General features: G+C 38.0%; 1 protein-coding gene across 1 annotated transcript; it reads left to right on the top strand.

Annotated features, from left to right (window-relative positions):
- The first annotated feature begins 15496 nt into the window (after positions 1 to 15496).
- tubb2b (tubulin, beta 2b) lies at positions 15497 to 18156 on the top strand. The gene is made up of 4 exons (XM_082553525.1): positions 15497 to 15632; positions 16589 to 16697; positions 16789 to 16899; positions 16982 to 18156. Exons 1-4 carry the CDS (start codon positions 15576 to 15578, stop codon positions 18040 to 18042), a joined length of 1338 nt encoding a protein of 445 aa, XP_082409651.1. The 5' UTR covers positions 15497 to 15575; the 3' UTR covers positions 18043 to 18156.
- The last annotated feature ends 370 nt before the right edge of the window (positions 18157 to 18526 follow it).

The raw sequence follows: 18526 nt of genomic DNA, 5'->3' as shown, positions 1-18526 counted from the left end.
TTTTATAAAACCTTTTGGCAAGACATTAAAGATTTGTTATTTAATGGCTTTTTGGATTGTTTAAAAAATGAAGAACTATCCCCAACAATGAAAACAGGATTAATAACCTTATTACCCAAACCAAACAAAGATTTACAAATGCTAGACAATTGGAGACCCATAACACTTTTATGTAACGACTACAAATTATTAGCCTTAGTATATGCAAATAGGCTTAAAAGCGTCTTAACCAAATTGATTGATGAGTGCCAATCAGCGTTTATTAAAGGAAGGCAGATTCATAATAACATAAGATTAATATTAGATATGATTGACTATCGATCCTTTATTAATTCAGAAAGTTTAATACTATTTATTGACTTTTTTAAAGCATTTGATTCAATAGACCATAATTTTTTATTTAGATCTTTAGAACTTTTTGCAAAGTGATCAAACTGTTCTACAAGCAAATTTATAGTTATGTTTCGCTCAATCCAGGCATAACATCTAGGATAGACATATTCTGTGGAATTCGACAGGGTTGCCCAATTTCTCCAAAATTATTTATTCTTTGCACTCAATTAATGACTTACCTCATTGTGAACCATTCAGACATCGAAGGAATAAACATTTTTGATATTGAACTGAAAATAAGTCAGTTTGCAGATGACACAGTAATATTTTTAAAGGATAAATCAATACTCGAGAAAGCATTGAATGTCATTTCAATTTTTTCTAAAGCTTCAGGCTTGTGTCTGAACCTAAAGAAGTGTGAACTTTTGCCACTTTATGATTGTTTGGAAAATAGCATGAGGACGATTCCAGTGAAAAATGAAGTTAAGTATCTAGGCATCTATTTAGACAAAGACATCAACACTAGAGAATCAAAAAACCTAAAAGACAAAATTGATGGCATGTCCAAAACACTAAATCATTGGTTGACGAGAGATATTACAATTTTTGGACGCAATCTATTATCCAAATCAGAGGGCGTCTCAAAGATGGTTTATCCAGCATACTCACTATACATTACCCCGAAAAGCATTAAAAAGATTAACTCTATAATCTATCAATTCATTTGGCACAATAAAACACATTACATTAAAAAATCACAACTTGTCAAAGATTACGCTAAAGGTGGTATAAAGTCAATTGATTTTCAATCAATGGTTGGAGTTTTTAAAATAAACTGGATAAAAGCCTTCCTCTTGAAACCTGACTCCATATGGTTCCATATCCCAAAAAATATTTTCAAAAAGGTGGGAGGGTTGGATTTTCTCCTGAAATGTGATTTTGATATATTGAAGTTGCCTGTGAAACTGTCAGAATATCATAAGCAGGTCTTGTCTTATTGGAAGATGGTGTTTGCCCATAACTTTTCACCACATTGCTCCACCTTGTGGAATAACAGAACAATTACAATTAATAAGAAGTCATTGTTTGTTGAAGAGTGGTTTGAAAAAAACATAATCTTTATAACAGACTTACTTGATGAAAGGGGTCAGTTTCTCTCAGTGGGTGTTTTTAATGCGAAGTTTAACATTCAGTGTTCCCTTAGAGAATATGACAAGGTTTGTAAGGCAATCCCCTTACCTCTGTTGAGTTTGATTCAAGGTTATTTGTATTACTCTAAGGCACAAATTAGTCTACCTTCTTTACATCTAAACCAGATTCCTTTGACGGATAAAAACTGTAATAATAAAACCATGAACAAGATATTTAAAAACAAATTATTTCACGACTTTAACAGTAACACAAAACTAAAAGGGAGTAATATTAAAATAACGAACAAATATACGCACTTTTTAAAATGGCCTATCCCCCCCAAAGTCAAAGAAATGCAATTTAAAATAATTAATGGATATTACCCAGCAGCTGAAATGCTTAAAAAAAGGTTTGGGTTTGAGGTAGAGCCATGTGGATTTTGTTCACAAAATGCGGAAAGTATTGATCATTTGTTTTTTTCCTGCTCAGTAACAACTGACTTTTGGCAAGATCTAGTAGACTGGTTGAGTATAAGAATAGATGGGATGACCCCACTGACTCTAACACAAGTTTTATATAATAATGGTGATCCATCTAAGGAACTGTCCATGCTACACAAGGTGGTGATAATTATGGGCAAATACCACATACACAAATGCAAATGGCAAAGTAAAAGACCTTCCCTAACTGCATTGAAAATTGAATTAAAATCTTTTTTGTCATCTTTAGAATTACTGAGGGATTCATGTAAAGAGGCTGCTTTGATATGCGACAATGGGACTGAACCTCTATCCTTTGAATGATTGTGATTTTGGTGTACTAAGTAAGCCACATATATGTTAAAGTGTTCACAGAAAGGAAACTGTTATATGTCATAAAAATGGCCTTCATATATTTATGTATATGTATATATGTGTTTTTGTTTTGTTTTTTTTGTTTTTTTTGTTTGTTTTGTTTTGTTTCGTTTGATTTCTTATTCAACCTTTTCAAGATGTTGTTGCACAAATGTTGTCTCCCAACGAGAGATTGTAATATGTGCATAAATTTAATTAAAGTATTAAAAAAAAAAAAAAAAAAAAATTCTTCAAAGCAAGCTTTCGGTTCGTGAGGGTAAACGAGATTCAGCGTTCAGCGATTACTGCCACCTTCTGGATGTAAGAAGTATAGCCTTCTTATTCACTTAAATGCTATGTGATCAAGTAACAAATTAGTATTTGGTACAGATATTAACAGACACAATTATGTAGACTGTTAGAAAAATATATTTTTTTAGTTTAAGCATTCATTTTTTGAGTATACACTTTACACTGCAGAAAAAACAAGAAGCAGGAAGAAAAGCAGGCACAGATGAGAGGTTTGTATATGAAGTAAAGCCCATTTGAGCTTTTTTACTTGACTCCTCGTGTTCAAATTTTGTTTATAATATTTTGTTTTCTTCCACTAAGAAAAAAAAAACATTTAAAGCACCACAGTGGCAACCTGACATCACACAGAAATGTCACATATTAAACTGAAGCTCTGCAGAGAGGGCAATCATAAGGAAGCAGTTCATTTAATTTGTAGATTCGAGCTGCTCTTCACCTTTTTGCCCAGCAGGTGTCACCAGAGAGGACTGTGTTGAAAAGCTTCACGTAATGAACCTTTTTACAAGCTGCACAAAGCTTCATTTGGCCATCATAGCAGCTGTGGCCTCTCTCGTTCCCGTGTCTTGTTCTTTGTCTCTACAGTTATGAGTTTTGAGCGCCATGCCTTTTTCTTTTACAATCCGGTGCGGACCTCCTTCTTCTTCTCCTCCCCCTCCTTCGTTTTCTTCTTCTTCTGTTTTAATGGCGGATGTTAAACACTTTTTGGATGCATTACTGCCACCTTCTAGATCAGCGAATGGATTACAATCTACCGCACCACCACTATATTCTTTTTAAAATTCCCCTTTCTTTCCACAACATATCAACAAAAACTGTATCCCCTTAGGCTCTTTGAGGTAATACTCTCATCCTTATCTTATTCTTGTTCTTGTGAAGGTTTCTGACTAACACCTCTCTCATGGCAGTATTTCTTACCATCTAAGAAAATATATGCTCTGTTGAAATTCATCTGCAATAATCCCAATAACCTGAAGCATGTTTGCTAACTATTTTACATGTGCCATTTAATCCTGTATGGCCAACTTTCATCCGTGATATAACATCCTCTTGTTTTTATTTATTCTGTGACATATTATAAAATCACCTTCTTTCTTTTGAATATTGTAATAATATGTAGCCCTTACTTCCCTATCCCATTCTTCTTGGCATTTGTTTTTAATATGCAACTTAACTTCAGTTTTGCTCATTTTTACATTAAAATCTAACACGTTTTTATTTGCTGAACATTTGCAAATTTATCAGCCAACCTGTTTCTCTCTGTGCCAATATGTGCAGGAACCCACATTAACTTGACCACTGTACCATTTCTTTTTATCCTGAAACTTGAATGAGTTTTTTCTAATGCAATGTCTGGTCTTGGCTCTGACTGCATATATGAATACGTGTTAAAGCGCTACTTGAGTCTGAACATACTAAAACCTTCCTCACTCTCCTCTACCAAATCTAATGCCATCAGAATTAGCATTAGTTCTCCTGTATAAACTGCTAAATTGTCTGTTATTCCTTTATTTTCCACAATATTTTGATCTGGAATAACAAAGGATATACCTACCCTACTTTCGAGCATTTCAGAAGCATCTGTAATGATCTTGATATATTCCAAATATTCCCTTTCCATGTATTTACCCACCTCTTTACTGTCTGTGTCCCTTTTGAAGCAAATGTTAGTCAGTAACTTGTCCAAGGATCCGTGGTGGAATCTCTGCCCCTCCAGGATCTTAATATATTTAAAATCCTTTTACCCTTTTGTTATTTATCTGCATACATTTTCCATGTAAGTTTATATTTTTCTATAATGTCCTCATATAATTTAACATTAATATGAAGATTTGATTTCTTATTTGAAAGACCACAACTTTTTTTGGATGATGAAAATCTAAATCCCCATGCTAATGCCCAAGACTCTAAATTGTTTAAAGCCTCTTGCAATGTTGCTTTAATGAATTCTTTATTTCTTCCCTTCTTCCAAATAATCCCATCATCTGCAAATAGCGAGATACCCATGGACTGTATTGCTAAAAAAATATAATTGATCATGATAGTAAATAAAACTGGACTAATTATACTGACTTATGAATTATTTAAAAAAATTAAGACGGACTTTTGCGAGATCTCGCAAAACAAACTCGGGATCTCGCAAAACTTTTAGCCACATTCTTCGGACGCCGGCTCGAAGTCGACCGGGAGGTCGAGGCACGATGTGCCGGGAAAGCGGTGTTCCTCCCGGCTGTAGTGGGTCTCGACCTCCCGTTAGCTCGAAGCTAACGGAAGAATGCGGCTAAAACTTTTGCGAGATCTCGCAAAAGCTTTGCGAGATCCCGAGTTTGTTTTGCGAGATCTCGCAAAAGTTTTGCGAGATCTCGCAAAAGTCCGTCTTAATTTTTTTTTCTCCCATGTCCCCTGCGGGGCTCAGTAAAATATGCAATAACTGATTTGATCTTTGCCAAGAGTTGTTTCCCCAGATTTCTTTGATGACGTGTTTAATTCTGACAAAGAAAACTTCATATTTATTATGTCCTCTCTACCCTCTTCACCTTAAAGTATTTCAATATTTCCCTGTGAGGTTGTTCCTATTATTATTATTATTATTATTATTATTATTATTATTATTATTATTATTAATAATAATAAATAATCCTTTGAATTACCAGGCTTTAAAAAAGGTACACCAAACCCTGTCTAATGATTCACAGTATTTTCTCCAATCATCCCTTTTAGCTTTCTTTATGATCCCTCTAACCTTTGCTAGTTTCCCTTGTTTTATTGCTCATGTACATTCTTGTGCCCATCATGGTACAAACCTTTTCTTTTTGTTCCCACGACTTTTAGAATAGCTCGGCTACATAAGTTGTACGAGTTCAATTCATTTATTGGTTTATTTAAATCCAGATTTTTCAAATAACCCTCACTCAGCACCTTAAGCTTGTTCCAATTTCCTTTTCAAATTTCCACTTTCCCTGTGCGTCTGTTCCTCTGATAACAAAAATCGGATGGTGATCACTACCTGCTGTGCTAGCTTTGAATACTCTCCAGCTTCAGATTGTGGAACCAACTTAAGACCAATTGTTGATTCCTCACAAAATCCATCCGTGTACCTGATCCAATATTTTAAATGACCAACTCCTTATTCTCAATTACTCCTTCTAATAATCCCCTATCACTCTCATCCCGAGTCTCCCATAAAGTGTAATGTGAATTAACTCTTTTTCAAATGGGATTGATTGTAGCTTCTCTTTTTCTAACTGCCTACACAAATAATTCCCTCATTTGCCCATCCTACAGCACTGACGTCTAACTCCTGTGTTGTATTGACTTGTATTGACTAATGTTGTGAGAAGCCCCTCAGACGAGCCTTCCCCATGTCTAAGATCAGCCTGCAGTCCTGTATTCCTGTAGTATCTCCTGTTATTAATTTCTTCAATTTATCGAGATCTTCTCCCACAGGAATGCCTGAAATCAGTCCTCTCGCTGCTGTTTTTATTCCCTACTGTAGCCCACACTACATTCATATCTTCACCGTTTGAAAGCCCACCACCACCACTTGCCATTCTGAACCACTCTCAGTCCAGATTATCCCAAAACCCACCATAAAAAAAACATTAGTGGTCAGCCCGGTCCGAATCTTCAAGGCTTCCTTCTTGGAGGTTGGCAAACAACAAAAATACAGTTGGTCCAGTCTTGGACCAAAAATACAAAAAAAAAAAAATCTCTAATCTTCCATAAAAAGCAGTATATGTCCTGATAACATGCTTTCTTAACTGACGCCTCCCAATGTGCCTTTCACAACCTGTACCCCAACAATGGATTGGCTTTTCCAGCCTTTCATTGGGTTACTCAGATTTACCAATTAGCCAGTTGTAATTCAGAGAAACATGTAGTCCAGCAGAATATTCAATTTAATCTAAAACAGTTTAAATGTTTACACAATAAACAAAGCTCTAAAACAAAAAAATCACACCAAACTAATATTCTGCCTTGTGACAACAATGCGGCAGCTTTAAGTTTGCTTTAAGCAGGAAGAAAAGATTTCAAGTTCACTGATTCTGATCCTACTGCATAATTTTCATCTCAGCGACTGACAGGTGCGCATGCAGATGTTTGACGATTGGGCCTTTCCCTATCACATCTTCATTCATTGTTCTTCAGTGACATCCACACTTCCATACCAGAGACACCTGCACTTAGAAAAGCTAGTACCTGAAATGCTCAAGTGTTCTGCTGTATCAGCCAGCTTTATGTAAACGATGTGGCAGCCTGTGGAGGCCAGTACATCACTAAGTTGTATGTTTTTCTATCCGGGTATGGTTTTACTTCACTTGCATGTGTGTTTGAAAAACCAGATGCTTTCGAGATGGTAATGACAGTTTGATGAACATCCCCAAACAAGTAACTGAAGTGCACTGAAATTCTCTGTTTTAAAGAGGCTATAGAGACTGTGTTATCTCTCTGCAGATCGTCTAATGTGGCATATTTCAGCCTTTTCCTCACCCAGTTTCCTTTTTGCCTCTTGACAGCCATGCTTCCGCTAAGACCATTTGTGATAAGGCCTGCCACTTTTTCTTTTGTCCACTGCCTTTCCAGTTTCTTCACATTGTTAAAGTACACACTGCAGAGCATGCAAAGAATGTGCGATTTTTTGGAACAGCCCTTTAGACAGCAAAAATCTTTGGGATTTTTCATAGATTCAGCTAAAAAAATGGGAACAAATTATGTGTTTTTGTGCTGCTAGAAACAAAGTACCTAAAGATACTATTTAAAATGGATCCTTTGTTAATTTGACTGTTATTACAAATTCACCCCTTGAGTTGTTGGCCATTTCATGCTTGAGTCGTTCATAGTTCAGTATTAAATCACTTAAAAAAAGATTCCTCTAAAAATGGTCAGCTAAAAGGAAGCTGAGGAGCTCCCTCGAAGTAAAATATAAAACAATTGGGTTTTATGTAAAAACGTTTCTAATAAAATGCTTAATCAGTTACACATTAGTTTTCCTTTAAAAATAATTCCAAAAAGCACCACAAGATGGCAACATAACACAAGTGACACGATTCACCTGCTCTGTAAGTTTCAGGGAAAGAAGACCACAACCCTATCAGTTTGAAGATTAACAATAAAAATTAAAAAAAAAAAAAAAAATCAAGTATCACACTCTAATTTTACTGGAAAAGGGTTAAACACAATAGCATTAAAAAAAAAAATTCTTAAGATTTTTTTTTTGTTCAGCTTATCTTTGCTTCCCTGCACATCCAAGCATTTAGACTTAGAGAGACTTAGAGCTTTTTATTGTCATTGTGCAGTTTCTTGCACAGCGAAATTGGGTAGCTGGACCACAATGGTGTAAAAGTAAGAAGAAGAGAAACCAATATACAACGAGGGGGAAAATAAAATAAAATAAAAAGCAATGTATATGTATCCATATATGTGAGTGAAACTATGGTGTATGTGTAAGAAACAGTAAAACAGAAACATGTGGGTCTGTATACAAGGGCAGTTATATAATATAATAAATAAATAAGGGTGGAGGGGCTATGGTCATTTATGGTGGAGATGGTAGCTCTGCTGGGACCAAAATATTGCACATGAGCCACAAATATTGCACATACCAAGGATATTGCACAGAACACGGAAAGACTGCGATATTGCACATAGATGAACAACAGCAGTGTCGATGTGTTGGGGAAGTCTTTACACACTCTTAGTTTGCATTAAGAGTTCTGACAGCCCACAGGAAGAAGCTGTTCTTTAGTCTGTTGGTTTTGCACTTGCAGTTATTTCTGCCTTTAATCTCAAACAAAACCCTTTTTACAGAAGATCAGATGATAAATACACCTTATACCAGACTGTTACCTTAAAGAAGAAGATTTAGGTCAAATTTGATGTGAATGGAATTTGTAACATTTTAACACAGGTGTGGCATACTGATGGCAAACATCAAGCAACAAGCTGTCAGTTATGGGATGTTTGGCAGTACAAGTGTAAACTGTTGGTTTTGTTTTTAAAAAAGGATAATGAAAATGATAAATATATGTGTAAAGATTAGCCCAGAACATGCTTAAAAACACAGTGACCGAATCCATAATACATATAAACGCTGTATTCATGTTAAAAATCAGAGATTTTGCTCAGAGCCACAGTGTATATAAACGGTGAACTACTTCCATGTCTGAAATATTAGTCTGAATACGCACCAGTACTGGTGAGGAAAATTAGCAGATAAGAATGAATATGCTCTTTGTCTGCCTGATTTGCTTCCTGCCACTGTGAAGGTACAAGGTACAAGTGATATGCTGAAAAAACTTGTTGTCATCACAGAACTGCAGGTTTGATCTCAGTGATGTATCCTCATGGAAGAGACTCATGATGTAATACAAGATCAAAACTAGAGTTGACCATTTTATTCCAAGTTATGAAGCAGTGACAATAAAATATTTGGTGATCAAACGGACAAAGGGAGCCCTCTTGTGGCCACAGATTCTCAGAAACGAGGCTTTGAAATAGAAGCGAGCTCCACCTCCAGACACAAAGAAAACCTGATTGTTTAAAGCTTCCTTTGTAACTTACTCTTTGATGACCCAGATATTTACTGCTGAATAAAACAACAAAGGAGGAAAGTTGTTTTGTTTTGTTTTTTTAATGTAGGCATCATCTGTTTGTGCTGTGGTTTTACCTTTTCTATCAACACCTGCTGTGGATTTCGGGCATGCATGTAACAGCATTATGATACTTCTTCAGTTATTTCACTGTGGTGAACCCTTTGATTTTATTTGCACAATAATCACTGTATGCTTTTTCTTTGTCATCTTTGAACCTCTAATCTTTTCCCTGAGTCATCTGGTTTATGCATTTTATGTAAACCGAGCTGCTAGCAGAACTAAAAAGTGGTAAATTTACTGAACATAATGCAATTAGGAGAGAGTCTGGGGAAGTCACACACTTTGTGCATACTGGTGATTTTTCTGTAAATCAATTTGTATTTTGTTTCCTAAATAATTTTATTAAAATACCATATGGAAATATTTTTGGGTCAAGAAAAACCTCAATACATCTAATCTAAACTTTGTCTAATTATCTAATCTATCCAAGTACAGCCGTGTAAGTGCTGCTAATGTAGATGACAGTGTTGCAGAGCTGAAGACCTGTGACTAAAGTGTAGATTTATTTCATGGTGCAGCAAAGGCAAGTTTTTCACTCATAGCAGTAGATACAGTATGCTATCACAGTATAGCATACCCCAGTACAACACAGTGCAGCCAGCTAGGCCCACAGCACCATTATCCCGCTGGTATATTTTTGTAACGTGATATCCTCCATGAGCAGGGTGGGTGGATGCGCTGCGGACTTTCCCTGGACCATACTGACCATCATTAGCTCTTAATGTGGTGAATGCCGGGATGTATTAGCATCAAATGGACTTCCTGACTCAACTCTCTGGAGACAGGCGAACAGATACAATGCTCATGAAGGCACATTACACATGAAGGGAAAAATCAAAGGTTGGATGCATTTGTCCCTGTCTTATTTAGATACAGGGAAAACATTTCCTCCTGTTTTAAATGTTTGAATTAGCCCACATTAGAAGCGTTTCGAGCATGAAGGGTCTTCTTAAAGTCAGGCCATCTCAATAAGATTCAAAACCTTCATTTAGTTTCTCTTTATTGTTCGTTTATTTATTTGTTTTGCTTTTTCATCAATGGTTGTAATGGGACATAAACCGTTAAAAAAGTTCAACTTTCATGTCATCGATCCACATAACATTTTCATCAAAGTCTTGGGGATCATCAAGATGTTTTTTCTGGAAAATGTCAGATGAGCCTTTTTGTTCTTTTTTGGTCAGCAGTGGTTTTTCCTTTAGGACTCTCCCATGGATCCCAGTGTTGCTGCCCAGTCTCGTTATTATTGTTCAACACTGAGACAAGGAAGCCTGCAGTTGTAGTTGTTCTGGGTTCTGGTTAATGGCTTTCATTATGGGTTGCTTTAGTACCAAAGACTTCTGTCCGTCCTTCTACACCAACGCCTCAGTCCTTTCCAGACTGACAGAAGTGTCAGTGACTTTGAGTCTCATCTGTTCTTTAAATCAGGGCGTGATGTCACAGGCTGGGTCTCTGACCCGGCGCTCTGAGTTCATTTTGTATTTGTCTCATTTTAGATTTGTGATTAGTTTGTGTCATTCCTATTTAGCTTTAGTTAAGGAAAGGCAGTTATTATTTATTGTTTCCTTGGTTTCTATGTTTGAGTTCTTGTATCGTTCATCACGTGTTAGGTCTGTTAAGCTTGTCATGTCTAGTTTCAGTGTTTCCTGTTTTATTTTGAAGGAGTCGTGCGTTCTTCGTTCATTGTATTTAGTTTCACTTCCCCTGTCCTGTCATTAGGCTCATGTCAGTCAGCTGTTCCTCCATGTGTTCCCACTTCCCCTAATCACCTCCTGTGTATTTAAGTCCTGTGTTTTCAGTGGCATTGTCAGATCGTCTGCTTTGTTTGCAAGCCAAGAAGTTGTGGCAAGTTTCCTCATGTCAAGTCCATGGTCCTGTTGTAGGTTTTTAGATAATTTAGCTCACCCAGTTTAGTTTATTGTTAGCTTTGCCTCTTGTTTACAGTTATTTTGCCTGCCTCAATCAACGGCTCGTTTTCTGTTATTCAAGTCATGTTTCACATTTTGTTTTCATCTGCATTTGGGTCCACCCTTCACTCTACACACAGTCAGCCCTGCTGTTTGTGACACATGATTTGTTCTCTTTGGAGATTTTTTGGTCTTCACTTTAGCAGACAGGCTGTATTTAAGTAATTTCTTGATTCAACAGGTCTGTCACATATAGAAAGATAACATTCACAGTGACTTTAATGGATAATTTTAGAACCTCCAATTAACCTAATCCCATGCATGTCTTGACTGCATGGGATTAGTTCTTTTCAGAGAACTTGAAAAGAACCCAAGCAGACACAAGGATAACATGCAAGCTCCACAATGCATCGCCTCAGACTGGATTTGAACCCAGTGTCGCTCTCTTATTAATGTTATGATATGATTCATATATTGTATTATTGCATGTTTATATCTTTTCACATTTCACTTCTAAATATGTTTGTATGTAGTGGATGTTTCCAGAAGTTTATTCATTTTATCTAAAAAAATTTTAATTTATAACTGGCCCTAATATTCCCAAAACCATCATTAGGAATGGTATTGGAAGAGTGGCTGTGAAGAAGTCATTCTTACGAAGCAGAAACAGTGAAAAAGGACTGAGATATACCAAAATACGCAAGATCTAAACTTAGAATCAGTAGTACCAGGCCTTATGGAGTGATACATCCAAATTAGATATTTGATCTCCAAAAAATTGCCAGTATATACAAAAGACATATTGGACAGTAGAGATGTAAAACAATGCGTTTGTGTAACCAACTGCCTCTGAGAAGGTTTGGAGTTTCATATCAGGCAGTGATATTGTGGATTTTGTCAGAACTGATGGAATCATTAACACTGTTGAAGAACAAAGGTGGTGTGTGTGTGTGTGTGTGTGTGTGTGTGTGTGTGTGTGCATGACTCAAGACTTATGCACAGTACTGCGCATCTCTGTAAAAGTCTATGCTGTCTTTTTTCCCCAGCTTAGTCAGAGTTGATTTCCCAGGGTTTTTTTACAAAGCCACTACAGGGCGTAACCCATAGTGTGTGTGTGCGTGCGTGCGTGTGTGTGTGAATGTGAGGCCTGAATGGGCTGTGGTGAGACTGACTGGCTGAATGCTGCTGCAGTGGGAGGCAGTAACCTGATAGGAGAGTGAATCAGTGTATTTCTCAGCAGAGGCAGAACATTAGTCCAGCTGTTCCTGTCTAACACCGTCTTCTCCGATAGCCTACTTCCTACTGTGTTTGTGAATTTCTGTATCTGTGTTAAAGCTGCACAAAACTGGTGGAAACAATGCTGTCAGTATCTTATATTGACAGCAATACAAGATATAATTCAATATAAGTCATGCATGGTTCATATACACTACATTTGTAAATCATTTCTGACCTGTTTTTATTGTACAACTTGTTTTACATTGAATACCAGCTTATTCTTTAGAATATTAGTTCCTAGTGAACCAAACATGGACAAAAATGTAGACTAGAGATGAAACGAATTCACGTGGCAATAGAAACCAAGTGATTTTATTCAGACAGCAGAAACTGTGAAGACTAACACAGACAGAGTTGTTAAATCATCGTTTAACAGAGTTATGGTTTATAATATTTTTAGCCGCTCATTGCTGGTGCTGGATCTCTGGAAAAAGAAAGCTCAGTTTCATTTCAGTCATGTAAACCAGGAGGCCCTAAACTCGCATCCCCATCTTCAGACACTGGAAAAACGTTATGTCCCACAGCTTCTGTTAACAACAAAAAAATAACTTCAACACTGAGCTTTATTTAAATAAAGATGCAAATGATTAGCACAATACATTTGTAAGCTTTAGTTCATTTTCTCTTAAAAAAGCTAAAAGTTCTTCATCTGGTTTTCCAAGAACCAGATTTAGAAACATCGTGTCACAGAATCCATGTATCCTGGGTTGGGCTGTGGAAATGACTTTTTCTAAGACCATATTACTGAAACGAGCTGATTCAAAATTCTGTTGCACTGGACTCTATACTGTGGAGACTGCAAATTAACATACACAGTTGCATACACAATATGTTCTGTTAGACAGTGACAGTTGTGTTTTATTTCTGTGTGCGTGCGTGTGTCTCCCAACTGCATCTGTCTCTTTAATTTAATATTGATCTGGCTACTGGAGGCTGAATGCTGCAGTGTGCTGAGACATGCTGAGTCATAGAAATAGAAAGCCACAAATCACTGAGTGCACACACATTTCATGCCCCACCAAAGAAAGAGATCAGTGAATAATTGATAAGTAATTGCACACAGGCAATAAGAACAATAATGACCCAGATCAAAAAGGATACAGAATTTGCTTTATTGTAATGATCTGGTATCTGGTTGATCTTATCAGAGCCTGGAATTACTGAGATACTGAGGCCATTAGTCCAAGTTGTTTTTTCTCCCAGCAGGGCCCTACCCAGCCAAACATAATCTCCCTCTAAAAACCTTCGATTATAATTATTATTATTTTCTTCTATGCATTTATTGTTTTTACTCCAAACAGAATCTACAGTCACACACATTATTCTTCAATGGTGCAATTCCAGATGTGGATTGGAGCTAACTGTTAAATTAATAATGTTAAACCTACTCTTCTTTCCCAGTGTGATTCATTTTAAGATTATTTAACAACAAGTAAAAAACTATAATTAAACAATAAGTAAAAGCAAAACCAATAAAATGATCCTAGGTGAAATCTGATCTTTGGCCTCCAAGTCAATAGTCAAGCGTGAAGGTTTTTCCAGCACGTCTACTCTGATCAAACATCAGCTAATGCAGGATTCAACCTTGTCAATTTGATTTCACAGAATTGAAGCCATAAATTTACTGATAAAAGTTCATGGTACAAGGCAGGGCCGAACTGGGTACATCTCCATGTTGGTAACTTCCTGCAAATACACCAGAAAACAACAGCCCTCTGCTCAGCTATGAGAAGCTAACTGCTCATTTGTTTGTATCCTGCCATACTTTCTCTGATGTAGCTCTGCCATTGCGCAAACAGAGAAGGCCTTTGTGTGTCAGATTACAACACATACAATGCATGAGAATAACCTATATTGTATGATTTAAGCACAGCAGAGTCTGCTTGTACTCTTGTCCATCCAGGCCCAGGGTGAATGAAAACAAAATTAGATTTAAATAATAAGTGATATAAAAACTACTCGACTATCATAAAGGCAGCACATCTGTAAAACATTTTGTGAAGAACTGAGGCCATCCCTGTGTCTGCGCCACAGTCACATTGGCCCCTTGACATCCAGATTATCTATTAATAAGCATGTGTGCTCTCATTTGCTTTTACTCATTTAAAGCACCCAGTTCTAGATTCAACATTTTGTGGTTTCACCACACCTTTTACACCCATTATTGTGAGAATCAACAAGAGGAAAGAGCTTCATAAGATGAACACCAGAAACTTGCCGTAAAGTGCATGTTGCTTGTTGTAAAGGTATAAGAGGCTGGCTCTTTGCCCTGAATCAGTACTCTACATCATTGTTTTATTAATAATGTGCTAAAAATGTAAAGGGACTGCAGGTTTCCCATTTCAGTTGTCATTATGTTGATAATCCTGTAGACTTATTGTTCTAATTGTTCCTAAATGTAACGATTATTTTCTTTACTTGCTGCTACTTCACACATTAATGCATTCTTTATAATAGTAGTACGGGTTTACAGCACGAAATCCACTCATAAACCAGTAGAAAAGGGAAAGAAAATGGTAAATGAGATCGCAGAATCCAGCTGGATCTGTCTACACCCAGGCCTCAGACAGGCATAACTGAAAATCACTGCCCAGCCCTCGAGTAAAAAGCAAGACGTCTGAAAGCCATGGTTAGCTCTACTGCGACAGCTTCCGCTAAATTTCTGATAAAATGGTCAGCCACGTGGACTGTTGCTGCTACTAGCAGCCCACTCGGATGACTGTTTTATATCCTAATGAATCGAAATGCTCTAATTTACTCGATGAGATGAAACCTCTAGCTGTCTGCACTAGCAGCTAACACTAGGATGTCAAAAAATAATCCCTACAGTGTCGCATTTTCTTTCCACCATCACGAGGAAGTAGGTCAACGTCTACAGATTAGACATTAGTTCATAGGTTTGAGATGAAAATGATAGGCAGACCGGTTAGACCAATCAGAGATTAGCACATGAACCTTTGATTGGTTTACATTTGTGTCTATAAAGGAAGTGTTCGCTTATAAGCCAATAGGCACTTGCGTTGACGCCTTGAGGGCGTTTCCTGGACGTATAAAGTAAAGCGTTGAGGCATTCGGTACGCACTTCAAGTGAACCAAAGTCTGTCGTTGTAAGTCGTACGCTAACTCCAGTAAATATGAGGGAAATTGTCCATCTTCAGGCCGGCCAGTGTGGAAACCAGATTGGTGCCAAGGTTAGTGACAATATGTGTCATTTCAGGACGTTATTAAGTTGCATTATTTACGATCAACGTGTTCTTTGCACCAGAAGCCTGTGCATTGTGCTCGTTACGTCCCAGAAGCCACACCCTGGGAATATCAACGTGTCCTACTTAAATGTTGGCTAAGAAATTAGTAAACTATAGACATAACTATATTTTGAGAACTTTGTAGGACCGTAATATATCGACGTCTAATTAAATAAAATGGAAAAATAAATGTAATGTTCAACAGTTTAAAGATTTCCCCGCAACCCTTTGTTTTTGTTACTTAGATCAAAGAAAATTGCTGATTAAACTGAATGGTAACTCTAATTAACGTTTTTACGTCGAATTGACGGAAACTGAACTTGGCCATTGTTCTCTTGGTGTATGCTGCACTGCGGAAAAAAGGGAAGTAAAGCTAAGGATTGTCGACTGAATACGCAAAGCCTTAAGTAAAACAGCCCTATAGACTAAAAGATTGCTGGGTTTGTGGGTTAAACTATAATTTTAAACATTTTGTCACATAAGTCGGATTATTTTTATTTATTTTATTTAATTGCAGTTACCGGCTTCGTGCGGCCTACTTCGTGCTTTTGCTGCAGCCCGGCTTTTTGCCTGTAGTGGGCGGTTAGTGACGTAGCAAGGAATGTTCGAATTCATAACCATAGCAGCCAATGGCGTATGAGACCGCGCGCGCCTATGGCAGAACGGCGGGAACTTGTCGACCATTTTAAACTGAACGTCAAGAATCAGGCGCGTGGCTTCATCCATGTTTATGATTTGTAAATGTAACCCTAAATCACATTACTGCAACATCAAAACCACAGAATGTTAAATATAGTGTAGTGTGCCTCTTAAAAGAACAATAGACCAGGATGAGATTGCTCTATTAAGTCACTTTTTTTTATTGCTCCCTCATTTTTGCCTTTTATTTGTATTTATTTTAGTTTTGGGAGGTGATCAGTGATGAGCATGGCATTGACCCAACTGGCACTTACCATGGTGACAGTGACCTGCAGCTGGACAGGATCAATGTCTACTACAATGAAGCATCAGGTAAGTACATCATCCATACACCTGGGCCTAGGGCTGTATGTGGGTTTACTGATATTTAACTGGACTTTTATTTATTTATTTTAATAATTAGGTGGCAAATATGTGCCCCGTGCTGTCCTTGTGGATCTGGAGCCAGGCACCATGGACTCTGTGAGGTCTGGTCCTTTCGGCCAAGTCTTTAGACCAGACAACTTTGTTTTTGGTAAGTTGCATTATATTATGTCAAAATTTCTAAATTACGTTGCACTATGGTTACTAAGTTTAGTCTGGATTTGTTTATGCAGGCCAGAGCGGTGCTGGTAACAACTGGGCCAAGGGTCACTACACAGAAGGTGCAGAGCTGGTGGACTCTGTCCTGGATGTAGTGAGGAAGGAGGCAGAGAGCTGCGACTGCCTGCAGGGCTTTCAGCTCACACATTCCCTGGGTGGCGGTACGGGATCTGGTATGGGCACACTGCTCATCAGCAAGATCCGTGAAGAGTATCCTGACCGCATTATGAACACCTTCAGCGTGGTGCCTTCCCCAAAAGTATCAGACACAGTTGTTGAGCCCTACAATGCCACATTATCAGTTCATCAGCTTGTAGAAAACACAGATGAGACCTACTGCATCGACAACGAGGCCCTCTATGACATCTGCTTCCGCACCCTTAAACTCACAACCCCTTCGTATGGTGACCTCAACCATTTGGTCTCTGCAACTATGAGTGGCGTCACCACGTGCCTCAGGTTCCCTGGACAGCTCAATGCTGACCTTCGCAAGCTGGCTGTAAACATGGTGCCATTCCCTCGTCTGCACTTCTTCATGCCAGGCTTTGCTCCTCTCACAAGCAGGGGTAGCCAGCAGTACAGATCACTCACTGTACCAGAGCTCACCCAGCAGATGTTCGATGCCAAGAACATGATGGCTGCCTGTGACCCACGTCATGGTCGTTATCTGACGGTGGCTGCCATCTTCCGTGGGCGCATGTCCATGAAGGAGGTCGACGAGCAGATGCTGAACGTGCAGAACAAGAACAGCAGCTACTTCGTCGAATGGATCCCCAACAACGTCAAGACTGCAGTCTGCGACATTCCTCCCAGAGGTCTCAAGATGGCGGCCACCTTCATTGGTAATAGCACGGCAATCCAAGAGCTGTTCAAGCGCATCTCCGAGCAGTTCACTGCCATGTTCAGGCGTAAAGCTTTCCTTCACTGGTACACTGGTGAGGGTATGGATGAGATGGAGTTCACTGAGGCAGAAAGCAACATGAACGACCTGGTGTCAGAGTACCAGCAGTACCAGGATGCTACTGCCGAGGAGGAGGGCGAGTTTGAGGAGGAAGGTGAAGAGGACCTGGCTTAAGTTTACTGTTGCACAGCTGTTAAGTCTGTTTCCCAGTTGTCTGTTCAGTTCACTGAGGTGTTCTCCTGTCTTGTTGTGTCTTGTCATTGTTCTGAATAAAACTTAAAAGACATATTTCACGTTTCTTTTTCTTTTCCTAACTAACTTAATATTTGCAGATGCTCTACACTGTATATAAAGTGTAGTTTCTTGACAACACTGTAGTCAGTGCAACAGTACACAAATAATTTTAACTAGCTTAGTTTATACAGTATTTTTGATGAAAGCTGGCTCTTAAACTGAATATAATCTTCAAATGGGCTTAAAAAATGCAACTAACAGATCATGATGAGCAGTTTCACTATTAATTTGCATTTTCCAAGTCTCACCAGTTGCAGAAAGTGCTATCTCTGCCGAAATAGCTGTGCTGTCTACATTAATGTGAAAAATATCACTTGTGAGAAATTCACAAGAAGCACTAAATACTTTATTGATGTACTTGTGT

This window comes from Aulonocara stuartgranti (genome assembly GCF_965226115.1).
Source record: "Aulonocara stuartgranti genome assembly, chromosome: 12".
Taxonomy (NCBI): Eukaryota; Metazoa; Chordata; class Actinopteri; order Cichliformes; family Cichlidae; genus Aulonocara; species Aulonocara stuartgranti.
This window is presented reverse-complemented; position numbering and strand designations above follow the sequence as displayed.

Excerpts from the sequence above, each read along its gene's own strand:
- tubb2b (XM_082553525.1), top strand. The coding sequence starts at position 15,576 with ATGAGGGAAATTGTCCATCTTCAGGCCGGCCAGTGTGGAAACCAGATT. Across the intron at positions 15,633-16,588 it reads GAAACCAGATTGGTGCCAAG|TTTTGGGAGGTGATCAGTGA; the intron begins GTTAGTGACAAT and ends TATTTATTTTAG. Across the intron at positions 16,698-16,788 it reads CTACTACAATGAAGCATCAG|GTGGCAAATATGTGCCCCGT; the intron begins GTAAGTACATCA and ends TTTAATAATTAG.